The 15,789-nt window shown below is 41.0% G+C and overlaps 1 protein-coding gene across 1 annotated transcript in view; it reads left to right on the forward strand.

The window, feature by feature from the left end:
• Positions 1-15,578, forward strand: part of ASB3 (ankyrin repeat and SOCS box containing 3) — a 102,519-nt gene extending 86,941 nt beyond the window's left edge. The window contains exons 9-10 of the mRNA XM_018555751.1: positions 11,519-11,652; positions 15,233-15,578. Coding sequence (XP_018411253.1) covers positions 11,519-11,652; positions 15,233-15,450 — 352 coding nt within the window. The 3' untranslated portion in view covers positions 15,451-15,578. The remainder of the gene's footprint in view (positions 1-11,518; positions 11,653-15,232) is intronic.
• The last annotated feature ends 211 nt before the right edge of the window (positions 15,579-15,789 follow it).

Here is a 15,789-nt window from a genome sequence, read left to right on the forward strand (position 1 = left end):
AAGTTCCTAATGTTAGACTGATAGCACTATGCCATGCACCATAGGCTGTTTGGCTTACATCACTGGCTATCTCTATCCCATTCTGAGTTATGGTGTGCAGGAAAATATAGGAAGATAATATAAAGACATATTCAATGTATTCATACAACTATTTATTTTTTGGTTAGTGCATTCTTTATTTTCCTGGAGTTTATCTTTAACATACTGTAGATGTATAGAAAACAAAAGGGAACAGAGCGCCACCTCCGTGTGTAAAATCGTTCATTAAAATAAATAAAACAAGGGAAATATGTACTCACAAGCAAACGTTTTTATCGTGCTATCGTGATTGGAAGAACAAACAAGAGGCCACACTGTCTGTTAACCCAACATGGTATCGCCCCGACTATGCACCACGTAGCCAAGATTGACGCGTCTCAGGGGCAAGCCACCTTTATCAGAATCATGATATCCCTTGTTTTATTAATTTTACACACGGAGGTGGCGCTCTGTTCCCTTTTGTTTTCTATGTTCGTGGTGGAAGCCCCAGAGCCTTGGATGAGCAGAAAAACTGTGATGAACTGTTGAAAACTTTGATTATGCAACAGCTAGTGGAATGTTCAGCTGGCAGCCATTAGCGCCAAGAGTTAAAGAAAACTGTTTGTTTACTGTAGATGTATACCCTAACTGAATGACATTTCGTGTGCTGAGTCCCTGTGTATCATAAACAATTGCCACTTTTAAATAAAATACTTGTTGTGCTTCTGATCTCCTGCAGCTTATTTGGCATTGGCAAAACGATGCTGGGAATCGGTGGTTCCTGGCTGGGGATCAGGCTGGAACCGCTGGTGGTCAGTGACAGCCAGCATCTAGCACTAAACCCAGGAGCTGAAATAATTAGCCCCATGGCTAATCTTGCTACACAGCACTCCATAGGAGCTTTTGTTGCAGATCAGTGTAAACACAATGCTTCTGCAAGTGTTTACATAGGAAGTGTATATAGTATATTCTTAACCCCTTCAAGTCTTAACGGCTGGATGTCACAGTGATCACATGGTCAGGAGGTTAATTTTATTCCGATCATAAACTGTGACCAGGAGCTGTCGGTAGCCGCTTGTTCACTGTGCTGATAGCGTGCAGTTAGCACGCTTCCAGCACCTAGCAGTGGATGCATATATGTGGCGGCCGGGCATTAATACAAGAGATTAAAAATAAAAAAAAACTCAGAATGATTCCCAGGCTCCCACAAAGACATCACATCATCTGGATGACATTTTACATTTACTCCGCAAGCGTCAAATGCTCAGGTAAAAGAGCACAATGCCATTTGGATTTTTAGAGATCACAAACCTGTTGCTATCATCATGTAAATTTGTGCTGTTGCGAACCCAACATGATCTTATCTGAATGTTATGCTACCAATTTACGCAACCCAATTATTTCCCCTGCATGTGCTGCATTATAGAGTCAAATGAGGATTAAAGCTCTCAAATATTCTCTTTGAGCTTGACCATAGCGTTACGTTACATAACGGTCACACTGATATGGTATCATGTTAATCGGTAGATTTTGTTGAATATATTTTGGGGATGCACAGGGAATTAGAAAAAATTACAGGAAACTTTTTGTTTGTAAATGGGTTTTTTTTTTTATTACAAATAAAAACCAAGAATAAAATATATGTATCAAAATCTGCTACCAAATGTATGCTTTGTTAGGATAGACTACGAATGCCAAATGGTATAAAGTGGCAAACCAAGAACTAAATGAAAAATAAACTAAAAGGAGAAAAGGGCCCTAGGACTCAAGTGGTTAATATATTGCATCTTAGAAGTCTTTAGATGTGGCATGAGTTTTCTATTTACATGCCTTTTTTTTTGTTTATTTTCACTTGGTGATTCTACCAGTAACACAGTTCATGACCTAGGGGGACAACACTTGCCCACCCTACTGTATCAGGACAACAGAAACAGAACAAGGCTAATAAAACCTCCCTCTCCCTCATAGTTTGGCGAGGCTCTGTAGTTCCCAGAACAATGTAACTGATAAAAATGCAGCAGAGGGCAGAGAGCACAGGACAAGATTTCACAGCTAACAAGATTTCTGGGAAGATAAACAGGCATTTAAAAAAAAACATTTTTTGCGCACATTTTAAACTGATGTAAGAAAATGCTTTTAACAGACCAAAAGTGCTTAAATAAAAGAAGTTAATTGTTAGGGTTTGCATACCCTTTAAGCATTAATGGTCACTTAATAAATATGTTAATCTTTAAATTGATAGGTTGTTTTCAAAGACCATTATTGTGTCAAACTCAATAGTATCTCAGATTTCTAATCTCTGTTTTGTGTGTGATAACCTACACAATACAGTAGGCTAGCTGAGTTTAATAGCACTACGGTAGGACTATGCCGTACTCACGGGTGTGGTTCTGGTCTGAAAATATTCTAACACGGAGAAGAGTGAATAAAAGAAGAAAATCACTCAGCTTAGCTTTACAAATGAACTGTGCAGAACCTTATCCAGCAAATATATCCCCATGGGCTAGACACAATTAAAGAAAAAATGCAGAGGGAAGTCAGTACATGGTAAGGATTTAATGCATGCTCTACAATTCCCAGTTCTCAAGAGCTCTTCACAACCACCTTCATGATCCTGATAGTCGTCAGGAGTACACTGATGTGTTTTCAGAGAATCTTGAAATACTGTGAAACGTTATGTCCAGGGCTTAAGCGGTTCTTAATGGTGTTTTCAGTTGCAAATTACTTTAATCTGTATTTCTTATATAATTGTCTGAAAAAAATTACTAAATGCATTGTTATTCTTCAATCAAGCTTTGTTCTTTGGTTTCCTGTTGTGCCTTTATACCGTAGTAGTATATGCAGGTCATTTGAATTGCCCTACATGGTTACTCAGTTGAAAAAAAAAACCAGTCCATTAAGTTTGAGAAAAAAATTGATAAATAAATAGAAAACCTCCATAACTGAAGCCTATAAACACAGTTGATCCAGAGGAAGGTAAAAAAATACCCTATGAAACATGGTCCGGTTCTTCCTTATCTCCTAAAGCCCCTTTCATATTGGTGCCTGTTAGTTCCGATCAGCCAGAAAATCTGTGCACAGATCCCCTGCTGATCAGAGCAGTTCGGAAACAATGTGACTGTTGTGACATTGTGTCCGTCCAATTTTTTTCTCCATCTTGCAATGGAGGAAAAAACTGAACTTACCGGACCCATGTTAAGACTATGTAAACTCTGTTCTGTTTTGTACTCTGTATGAACTCTGTACCGTTTCTCTGACCTGGCCAGACTTGGGGTAATAGGATGTAAACGGACGTATGTACGTTTAGATCTGGCTGCCCCCCTCCCTTTATCATACCAGGTATCAGGCCACATGCCCTGAGCAGTTCGTCGGGTGTGTTTTGTTATTTTTATTTTGACGAGTCGGCGTCGTTGTGGACAATGCTGGACATTGTGATTGACCCTTGGATTACCTCGGTGGATTAATTTTTTTTTTTTTAATTAAAGGACTTGTCTACAACTTTTTATTTTCAATGTAAATGATTTTTTCTTAAAGTGTGGGCTCTTTATTTACTTTGTACTTTATCCCTTTAGTAAATGAGTAGGGGTACAAGTCCCCCTTACTAATTCACGGGGGGGAGGGGGGGGTGCAGCATCTACATACTCTTTTATTAAAGGGGGTACCCTGAAGCAAATAAGCCCCCCTGCCTGCAGACCCCCATAATCACTGGGTCAGGGTTGTGGTGGAAAAGGCCCTTGTCCTCATCGACATGGGGACAAGGTGCTTTTCCAGGGGGGACCCTGGAAAAGCACCCTCCCTATATCGAGGGCATGTGGCCTGGTATGGTGCGGGGAGGGGCTCTCGCTCGTCCCCCTGCCCCCTTCCTGCCCTGCTAGGCCTGTGCTTGGAATAAGGGTCTGGTTGGGAATTTTAGGGTGGACAAGGTAAACCATTGGGGGTTTTTGTATGTAAACTCTATCCAAAACAAAAATAAAAAGTTTTGCCCTTAACTACACTTAGCACCTATACTTAGCACCTATCCTGAATGTTGTTTTCACATGAGGCTGCTGGGTATACATGAGAGTCAGAAGGTGTACATGAACAAGACATAAAATATACACAATAATGGTTGGCAGCTTGATTTTCCATAATAACAGGGAGCCGGTATAAAGAGCTACAAGAACACTTTAAATTCTCCGTATTATATGAATCACACACTTCAGAAATACATATTGCACTCTGCGACTCTTTGAAATGAACTGTTGACTGATCAAAATAAAGGATTAAGTTCTGTGTTGCCTGATGGTTTAGCTGCCCTTGAGATTTCAATTCGGTTTTATGTTAATCTCTTTTCTGTTACACTTACATGAGCAGCTGCAGTTTTTGTAAGAATTTTCGTAAAGTGACCCTGTCACTCTTGGCTTAAAAAAAAGCTAAAGACAGCCTATAAAATGAGATGCTATATAGTTACCTGTCCAAAGGTCCGTGTTTTGAAACTCTGCCGCCTTGCTGATTCTGGGTCGCAGAAGGTATCGCACACTTCCGGGTGTGTCAAATACCTGCTTCACAACCGCCAGCTGTGGTTTCTCCTGCCGACTCATTTGTTAGAAAACGGCAGCTGACGTTTTTCTTTCAGTGCAAGCAGCCGATTTGTGGCTGGAAAGAATTTTAAAAGTGCTGCCAGTCAGCTACCTAAAACTACAAACATCACTGCAAGGTACACTTTAAAAGGGGGTGTCTGGTAGAAATGCAAATCTCTGCCTTCCCTTGTTCAGTGGAACTGCCTTCTAGTCTCAACTGCCTTCTAACCAACAGTGCATTCCTTTCCTGTTATGTACAAAGCTTGGAGGACTGAAATCTGGCCAAGAATACTCATATGTTGTCACAAGAAATACTTTTACACTTTAACAGTAAAATTACAATGGTGTAAGAACACCACTGTATTATGGCTGTGTTGTGATAGTAGATTTCACCAGCAGGTACCACTGCAGACACACACAATGCATAACGTTGTTGTAGACATACTGTCATTTCCATTTTCTTCAAAATCCCCTTTATTGTTTAGTAATATTTGTGATAACAAGTGTAACAGTTAAATAAAATATTTCGTTTTATAATAGAGTAGTGATAAAATGAAAATGTGGGCATGTACTAAGCTGACATCCTTAAAGAAATGTTGTAACATGCTTAAAAATTGTAAGATGAGAAAACAGTCAAAATGCTTAAATAAGTTCTATGGTGTAGGTGCCACATGAGAGAAATCCAAGGATATGGGGGTGAGTAGGAAGGAATGTGCTTGCATCTTTCTGACACGGCTCCTGGCAGTTGACACGTGGATCTATTTTAAGTTTGTTTCTGTTGCTGGCTTTTCCGTTGCACCTGTTATTTCCTATAGTCTTTTATAGAAACTGAAAGAACCCTGATAAGGTTTTCATCCTTCCAACTGGCTTTCCATCTTGTACCCATTTGAAGAGGCCTTTGTTAAGAAATGGACTGCCCCTGTTTTGGATACAACTGTTTCCCAACTTAACAAGGCCTTGACCATAGCTTTGGAGGATGCACCTGTGTTCAAGGACCCAGTTGACAAGCATTTGGATGCCCTCTCAAAAACTATTTTCTCTCTGGCAGGCCCTGCCTTGCAACCTGCCCTGGCAGCAACATTAGTCTCCCTCAAGGATTTGATCAGCCATGACATTAAAATCAGCAGCCTACAGGATGGTAAACTGGTCCCTGGGACAGAACATCTGAGCAATCTGGAAGAGCCCATGGAGCATTTGCCAGGAGTCTATTCAGGTCAGAGTACAACATCCACCTGAGCCGATTCAGAACTATAAGGATCACCGGAATGTCTTGCATCTAAATCCTGTGGAACAGACAAGGAAGGAGCTTTAGGAGAGGAAAGGTGTAGATCAGGCTTTACTGATCTTTCAGAGTCATGAGAACATCCACTACTTCCACCAGAGGAATTCTGTACCTGGAGATAAACCTGTCTAGTTTGTGGTTGAACTTGGAGGCCAGGAGGTTCATACACAGCGACCCCCACCTGTGACACTTTTGGATGTAGGGACCCCTCCCACAAGTCCAGGCACTGCCGACTGAGAAAGTCTGCGTACCAAATGTCCAATGGCCCGTGATGTAATTGGAAAACAAAGCCTGAATGTGAAGTACATCTCTTGCTGCAGCAAGACTTCTGGTTCTTGTCTGGTGGTTGATGTAAGCCACTGCTGTGGCATTGTCTGACTGAATCCTGATCAGATGAGCCTCCAGTTGGGGTGTGAAGTGCTTCTTCTTTTGCTGTTACCAGCCTGGGATCTCTAAAAGTCCTATCAAAACTTCTAAACCACACTCCTTACTTCAACCTGTTTTTCCTAGAGACTGCAATGCTTCTGGATCAACTAGTCACTTCTAGCAAACACTTTTCTGACCTATATCAATTTGATGAGGATTTTGTTAAGAAGTTGGCTGTTCCCGCTGTGGATCCTGCACTATACAATCTTAGTAAATCACTGTACCTATTGAGAATGCTCCAGCATTTAAGGATACCACTGATAAACATTTGGAAGCTCTATCCAAATCCATATATTTGCTAGCTGAAACCTAAGCCTCAAACTGGCATATATTTTCCTGTCTATGAAGCTATAAAGAGTTCCTTTTTTTCTCCCAGGCTTCCCACTCCAAAGCCAAACCTAAGGGAGGGACCCAGTACAACTGCAATCCCTGGGCTCCTAAATCCTACACAGATGCAGAAAATACTTCAGCATGAAGGGATGCCCCCACTTACCAAAGTTATGAAATGTCTGTTGGCCTTTTTGGACACCTGTTAATCTCTTGCCGCGGTAAGGGAAGTGGTATCCAGGGGCTACAAGGTAGAGTTCTGCTCTCTGCCTCTGCCCTGCTTCATGTTGTCCAATCTGCCTGTGTCTCTGCACAGTCTATCGTCCTGGTATCCAAGATCCGACATTATGCCAATCTTTGGACAGATGGCACACAGTTAAATTTTCAGGTGGCCTGATGTCTCTGCATCTGCCACTTGCTGGCATGTTACATTTTCCCTATTTAGCTCAGCACATGCACTCAAATATTCTTACAATTGTTTAACCCTGAAGGGAATTTAAACTTTCAAACATTTGAAGCAAACAGTGAAACTTCCGGTCTCTCCCTTCTTAAATACTTCTTTCGAGAGCAAATGTCTGCATGATCCCCAGCCCGCAGATGTCAGCTAATCTTACCATCTTAACACCTTGCATCAATTCATGGAGCTCCATATAAGTGTAAATGGGGACAGGATGTGGAGCAGACAGATTGGGACACAATTGGTGATTCTGAGATGGTAGTCGGAAAGAATTTCTGAGTATACTCTTACAGTATTCCCTTGTTGTTTTCGGGGTTTGGGTTCTTATGCCTTCATATTCCACACCTGGTGAGAGTGCCTCAAAGCCATTAGCTGTGGATTCATGTATATAATTTGATCCGATCGAAACTTCATTTTAGCTTAACACACAATCCCTGGGAATCTTTACTGAATAGGAAATACTCAGCATCTGCAGGCATTTGAAGCTGATGCAGATATGTGCTCCTCTAGGTGCCTGCGCTTTATACCTGCAGCAGTTTTGTTTTGTTTTTGTCCTAGAGAGAGAATCTCTTTAATAGCAGATTGTGTGATTGGTATATATTGATAGGTTTGGCATATCCAAATTGTCTTTAACTGAGCAGGTCAGGCATCATCTGGAGCACAATTTCCCCAGAGTGCAAGATATCACTTTCTAGTTCATAGGAGCAGCTTCCCCTCCCTGCTGAATCAAGGTGCATATCACAGCCTCCTCCTTGCTGAACCCTCTGGAGGAATAGAAGAAAAGACTGCTGAGTTGTGGAGAGCATGACATTTTATGTGATTGCATTGTTTTACACTTTATTCAAGCTCCCCTATTAAAAGATCCCTTTGAAGCTCTGTTAATATCTGTTTGTATCTAACATAGCCAAATAGCATACACAGCATACACAGATGCAATAAAAAAAAAGCTGCACCCTTTTGTTAATTAATTTAACATTAAACAGATTGTGATACCATTCCCCCAATGGCTTTTACAGGCATGCATATAGTAAAGCTAAACTCTCAACAAATAATTTTTCATTTTCGATAGTCAATTTAGTGCCCATGTTCATGTTTTGCACATTAACATGTGTTGCATTAAGGCAGCCAATTCATTTTGCATAGACTGCCAGTGGTAATATGCATTTGTGGTGCAATTAATTGCAAATGTTTTGTGGTGTGCTGGTTTGGTGCGTTACCAGGTTTGCTTTATTTTTTTTTGTCCATATTTTCTTTCTGTGCGCTGTGCATATCCATTTTCAATTGAATGTATGAACTTTTAAATCTATATCAAAACATTATAAAGGGGGGAGGGGGCACTGTTTTGTGCTTGCTGCCATATTGTTGACACTAGGCTTTCCATGGACTGTCCATGTTTCCCTCTCCCTGCGTTGTGCTCATCCATTTAGATTGAATGTAAGAATTATTTAATCTACACGGCCTGGCCAAAAACAGGCCACGCACTGTAATATTTCGTTGGACTGCTTTAGCTTTGATTACGGCATGTGTTTGCCATGGCATCATTACGTTAAGCTTATGCAATGTCACATTTATTTCTGTCCAAAGTTGCATTAATTTTTCACCAACATCTTGTATTGATGATGGGAGAATCGGAGCACTGCGTAAAGTCTTCTCCTGCACATCTCAAAGATTCTCAATGGGGTTTAGGTCTGGACTCTGTGGTGGCCGATCCATGTGTGTAAAAGTATGCCTCATGCTCCCTGAACCATTCTTCCACAATTTGAACCTGATGAATCCTGGCATTGTCATCTTGGAATATGCCAATGCCTTCAGGAAAGAAAAATAAATCCATTGATAGAAAAACCTGGTCATTCAGTATATGCAGGTAGACAGCTGACCTCATTTTGTGAGGATATAACATTGCTGAACCTAGACCTGGCCAACTGAAGGAACCCCAGATCATAACAATGGGCAAAATCCAGGGGGTGCACTGTGTTGACACTAGACTTTCACTGGACTGTCCATGTTTTCCTCTCATTTGCTCATCCTGTAGACTCTTTGTATGAACATCCTGTGGATGGTTGAGTGCTCCAGTGGTAGCTTGCGTTCTAACCCTTACTCTCTATCCAAAACAAACATTTTGGCAGTAGGAACAACTTAGGAAGGTAACACTACTATTTTCTATTATTTTCTATAACAGTTTCTTGTATTAACTGCCTGATCATTGCACAATGAAAACACCTCATCACACTGCTCCTTATGGCCTCCTTTTCCTGCAGGCTGGCTAAACACTTCCTCTGCTATCCACTAGTGCTTGTTAGATCAGCCGCAATGCACAAAGCAGTGCAATCTTATTTGAGCATGTTGCATATCCTCCTAGCCTTACCCTTCTTTCTGCTCTGCAGAGAATTGTGCGGAGATAATGTAGATTTCAGGCAGTTATATTTGAGTGTTTTACCTGCCTAAGATTTGTAATTCTCTTGAGCCAGTCTTGTAGTCCAGGCACTCTGGCAGAAAGCACGGCCAGGTCCTTGACTTCCCCTGCATCAGCACAGTTTAGTCAAATTTATACTCCAGCCTCCTGATTGGAAAATTAAAGAGCAGCAGCAAACAGAGGGGGTAATTTCTCTGCTCATTCTTCTCCCTCCTCCTGTGAGCATGTTTCCTGTCAACACTACAGCACACTGTAGAAGAGCTTTATTGGCTCCTAATGCTGCTTTACAGGGGATTAAAAGAGGCTGATTTCAAAACAGATTCAGGGACTGATACTAATTCCAGGCAAATGGCTAAATAAACTGATGAGATAATTACACAGCCAGACCTGATTATTCCTGCTGCAGGTAATGAACAATTTTCCCTCACCGAGCCTGTGATTGGAAAGTGAAAAGAGAAACAGCACACTGATGAGTTTATCTGTCAACTTGCTCTCTCCACCTATCAGCATATTCCTTGTCAGCACATGCACACACTGCAGCACAAGTGGGTTACATTCAGGTTCTTACACTGCTAGCAGTTAACAACACACATTTAATGTTGTTTTAATAATTAATACAGAGCGGCTTTAATGTCTTTTATATCTGCCTGGAGTTCGTATTTAAAGTAGATTTATATTTGATTGTGTATATACATAACTGCATTCATCACTGAACTTTTAATTTGCAGCTGCCGTTAGCTTAGCTTTAAAGCTGTATTCAAGGCAGTTATAAAATACACAGGCCAGTGCAGCTCTGTAACCATTAAGGCCCCTTTCACACGGGCTGATCAGAAGACCTGTGCACGGATCCCCTCCTGATCAGAGTGGTGTGGATAGGATGTCACCGCTGTGACTTCTGTGTCAGTCCAGTTTTTTCTTCCATCTTGCGATGGAGGAAAAAACTGAAATGACCAGATCCCATGTCAGTCTATGTCCATGACCAGATCCCATGTCAGGGAAATCGGACGTAAACAAACATGTGTTCATTTACATTAGATTATCCCTGGTCTGGACCTGGTGGGAGTCAGGGGTAACTGGGTGTAAACAGATGCCTGCCTGTTTAGAGCTGGCTGCCCATAGACGACCATTGGGCATCCATTTGGGACCCCCTGGAAAACTGACAGGCGGACCCAATCGGACTGCCTGTGTGAAAGTGGCCTGATAGACCCTTAATTGTATTTTTTAAATGCAAGCAGTATAAATACCTTAAATTGACCGGCTATCAACCTCTTGCAGTCCCTGTACAGCAGAATTCACAAAGGGGAGAGGAAAGTAGCAAAATACCCCAATCAGGTTTGTTTTAGTGCAAGGAGCATGGTGATAGGAGAGAACAGAGTAAGAGACAAAGGAGATCATCACTTTATCTGTCCAATTACATGCTGGGGATGGGTAGGAGACCTGTATATGAAAGTGAAACTGCAGCAGAAAACAGGTCCCCTCCCCTGCCAGGCAGGACTGTTCTATGTAACAGAGCTGTGTAAATCTCAGGTATGAAAGGACAAAAATACAAATCCTTTTGGCAGGTAAATCGGCTCCATTACATATGCTTGATCTGTGTATTTAGCAGTTTGCCCAGAGTCCACCTTTAACATAACATAAGAGTGAAATGAAATGTGCAAGTCCTGCCTGCAATAGTATATAATAGTTGACAATTTAAATATTTGTTGCATCAATAGTAATATAGTGCGTTTATTACTAGAAGATATCTGTGTCATTTATAATTCAATCTAAATTGAAAGATACGAGAAGGGTTGTGTATAGGTCTACCTGAAAGGATAAATAAACACCCAACTCTTTTCAGAAAAGGCATAATATCCACAAATAGTAATGTGTGGCCATATGCTGTGCCCGCCATTACAGATTACCTGTGCCCTACTTCTCAGCAGACACAGGCCATATTTTCCCTTCTAGCGGTGGAGGAAATGGATGCTGTGCAAGCTTGTGTTCACCCCGTATTTTATTGGAGCTTGTTATAATTTTGTTTTGTTGTTGTGCAGGATCCGTTCTGTAAATGATGACATTCTTAATTTTACTCTGGAGTTCACTAATTGGAAGAGGCTCTCTGCAGATGTGGAGCTGCTCCTGTCCACCCACGCAGAATATTTCACCTGGATTCCACAGAAGCATTTCGGTAAGTAAACAACTGTCAAATGAATTCTCTATGCCTCCGTTTACTATGATTAGAGGGGAAACAGCTCTTCAGGGCATTTGCAAAGGGCTGCGGCAGCACAGGACGGAATGAGATGTGTGAAAGCTGTCTGTACATTTCTAATGTGCGTCTGCAAGAAGAGAAACAAAAAAAAAATGAAGACTGTTATTTCACTCCATAGGTTGCAAGCAAGGTTCAGGAGTGCATTGTAAATTATATTGTATGCGCAGTCATGATAAAAGCAAATCTGCCACATCCTCTGGAGTTTCTTTTGGTTAAGAGTTGAATGGATAAATATAAATCCTGCTTAGTCATATATCTATATATAAATATATATCCATTGTTAGGACACACTGTTTAGCTTAGGGCCTCAGGCAGAGGCAACTTGTTAGCAGTGTATCTATGCAGTGTGCATCCCTTTTTATTATGAGTTTAGGGATAGATTTTTAAGATACTTAAAATATGTTAAAAATAAAGTTCTAATACATACCCCCCTGCAAAGAAGACATGGAATACGCACCTTTCCTGCTGCTCACGTCACTGATCTATGCACTAGTGAAGGGAAACCCCCAGGTGAAGGGCATGCAGACACTTGTGATGATTTCATTGTCCCCCACTGTGCACTGTGGTCCCTTCCACTGGCTCTACATCACTACTGGATACATTAGTGACGTACGGACCAGTGGATTGAACCACTGGGAGCAGCAGGGGACCAGGAATCCAAATCTCCCAAAAGTGTTGTGTTGGATTCTGCAGGATCTTCAGCCAGCAGTTTCTCTTTATCAAAGCAGAGATCAGCAGCATGGGCAGCAGGAGGATGAATATTTTTTGTCTTTTTTCCTGGAGCAATGTATTTTGAATGTTTAATTTTGAAGGGGCATCACCATGAGGCCCTTCACTGACAGGAAGAGAGTTATTATTATTATATAGGATTTATATAGCGCCAACAGTTTGCACAGCACTTTACAATATAAGTAAGACATTACAATTACAATGCAATTCAAGACAAGATGGTAAGGAGGGCCCTGCCCGTGAGGGCTTACAATCTAAAGGGTGGGGGTTGAATGATAATGGGCGTCATTTAGCGTGAAAAAGGACCAGTGCTGGACCATGGAGCCTGCGGGGCACAGCAAGAGTAGAGGAGAGTATGGCAGTATCATCTTTGCTTTAAATTAAATTAATAAACGACATGAAGTTTAAAGAGAATATTGTGCTTCGAGCGTATATACGATACAGACAATCTTAAAGGAGTTTTTATGCCCCAGCATATACTATCTTGTTATAACATCAGGATTGCAATAGGAATACATAGTAGAGTTGTTTTTGATAATGCAATCAAAGCTTGCTTGAACAACTTCCTGGATTCCCAGTGTGCTTTGCATCTTTTTTCCTGCTGCTTGATGTGATGCAATCACAATTTCTCAAAACTTCATATCCCAATATGCATTGCTTCCAGCAAGCTATGACATAGTTCAGACGTTGAGTTGTAGTTCAGAAGGCAGGCTCTGGGAGAGTTGTAACTCAAGGAAGTACATCCTATGGGCATCTTCAATAAGTAAGTTTACAAACGTCTAGATTGGTATGGTTATTAGGAGTTGGATAAAACCTCTAGACTTTGAATATAGAAATACATATTTTCAGATTTTTAACAATAGATACCCTTAAAAATCAAATTTCAGCAAAGATTGTCTACAGGACAATACTTAAAATAATGGCAATACTTAGCACAAAGAGGACTCGGGCACAAAGTGTTGAACCTGGGACAGGGGCCCCCGGGGGACAGGGTCTAGCAAAGACACTGTGTGTAATTTAGGCCTAACCCACTGTAGTCAGAAATGTGACAGCAAGAAAATAGCCACAACAGTGCCACAGTTCAGAGGTCATTAATATCTCTAATATAGGCAATAGACATATAACACAATGGAAACTTCCTTTTTGTAAACATACAAGTTTCAAAACTGCTATAAATAGGACGGGCAGATTTTTTTTCTTTCTCTTTACAGTACAGCGCTGACAGACTCTGTGAACGATGATTTCCAATGTTTCCTGTCAGTACATAAAGTTAGAGAGGAGCATTGGCTTGTTTAACAAGCTTGACAATCATAAACCTCCTGGCTGTCATCTGAACACGCTGTAACTGAGTTTAAGAGTCTCAAACACCAGGAAAAGTGGAATTTCAACTCTAGCAGTGAACTCAGATTGTAATCCTGGAAATATGAGAACTACAAAAAAAATGTAATCATTGTGTAATTATCTATGCGAGAGATGATGGTCACAGGAAAAGGCTTTGAACTTCTTTTGAAGTGCAGCCAGGGGACATGTCAAACAAGGATAAAGGTGACTCTGGAGAGTGACATTGTTGCCTAGTCAACCACAAGCACTGACGATAATTGAAAGAAGCATGATACAGGGCTCACAGTCCAAGGTCTTTGCATAAAAATTTTACATATCTGAAGGGGACAAAAAAATAGGGAACTACTATTTGGTATCCCCCCTACCTACCACCTCCATATAAAGATACCAGGTAAAAAAATACCATATTAAAGATATTATTCCTTTCTGCACCTAAGACTGGCTTTGCACTAACGAGGTCACCAGAATTCTGGTATCCACCTTATCAGTCCGTCTTTATTGACGTCAGATAATCACGGCATAACATTGTGTTTCATTGTGATGCCATGATAAATTACGTCAATAAAAGATGGATTGTTAAGGTGGATACCTGTGTGCCGGTGACTTTGTTCTTGTTTCTGCTGTATGCGGAGCGTTCCGCACCCACCAGAATAACCAGAGTGGATATATCATTCAGGAGTGTAATGGGGCATCCTTGATATTTGGCTATGCACCAAGGGCCCATACACACACACACACATAGCGGTGAGCTGCATTTTACTGCACCAGATCAACACAGATCAGCACAGCTTACCAGTAGGACACAGCAAATAACAGCGCACCTTGCTGCTGTTTTGGGGCCTGATTGGACTGTACACATTGCACACTCCACATAAAGTTAAAAAATATAAAAAAGGTAATAAACAGTGACGCATGGAGCTGCCACAGTCCACTAGACCGTCTACTAAAATGCAGCATTTTAGCAGGTGGACTAGTGTGAACAGGCCCTTATGATGGCCATACACTGTGCGAATTTCGTCTGGTTCCAAGCACAGTGGGTGCCAATGTTGGCACCCTTTTGACTGGTCGGAAAATCGTTGTACAACAGAGCCAGCAGCCAATGAGCTGCTGGCTCTGTTAAGGTATCCGGCGGTCACTGTCAGAATACAAAAGTAACAGTGGGGATTTCTTAATCAATGTGCTGTTAGTATTGATGGAGGAATCTGCTCTATTTTTGTCGTTCAGTACACGAGTTGAGCAGTGTATGGTCAGCTTCAGAGTCTCTGGTTTAAGGCAGTCATGCAGCCTGAATATTGAGCCATTTTGTAGACAGCAGTTTTGAGTTTATTGGTACCCTCGTCAGAATATAAAACAATGGCTGCAGAAATGTTTAAAATGAAATTGTCATTGAAAGTCGTGATTAATATTTTTATTTCTTGTGCCTGCACAGAATCTATCCCACCTTTGACACACCTTTGCCGCCTTCAGATCCGCTCCATCCTTAAAACAGAGCGTTTACGGTCTAAAGACTATGTAAGCCAGCTGCCAATCCCTTCCTGCCTACAAGAATATCTTCTCTATTCCAATGTGTTAAGTTTCTATGGCATTTCCACAGGAGACAATTTTCAGGAGAATAAACTGCAAAATATCACCCAAGAAAGTGATTGATTGAAATCTGTCTATCACTGGCACTGGACTACTAGCTGGATTTCAACATTGTATACTGCGTGTAAATATTCCATTTGGTAAAGAAATCTGGAGCTGTACAAAGCTGTACTGACATGGAAAGCTGTGTCATAAGAAGAATTAAAAACAATGTAAATAAAGCGTACAAAAAGGGCTGCATTGAATAGGATATATTCTGTCTTCATATTTGGATCTTTTTAAAATAAATTACAGTTTACTTACACATGAAAATTCAGCATCCAGCTAATAGATAAAGCTGATCTCCAGGCAAACTGAAATTCACAATTGCATTTTATATATATTGAACTGTTATACCTGTTG

This window comes from Nanorana parkeri, unplaced genomic scaffold (assembly GCF_000935625.1).
Source record: "Nanorana parkeri isolate BGI_ZX_2015 unplaced genomic scaffold, ASM93562v1 scaffold212, whole genome shotgun sequence".
Taxonomy (NCBI): domain Eukaryota; kingdom Metazoa; phylum Chordata; class Amphibia; order Anura; family Dicroglossidae; genus Nanorana; species Nanorana parkeri.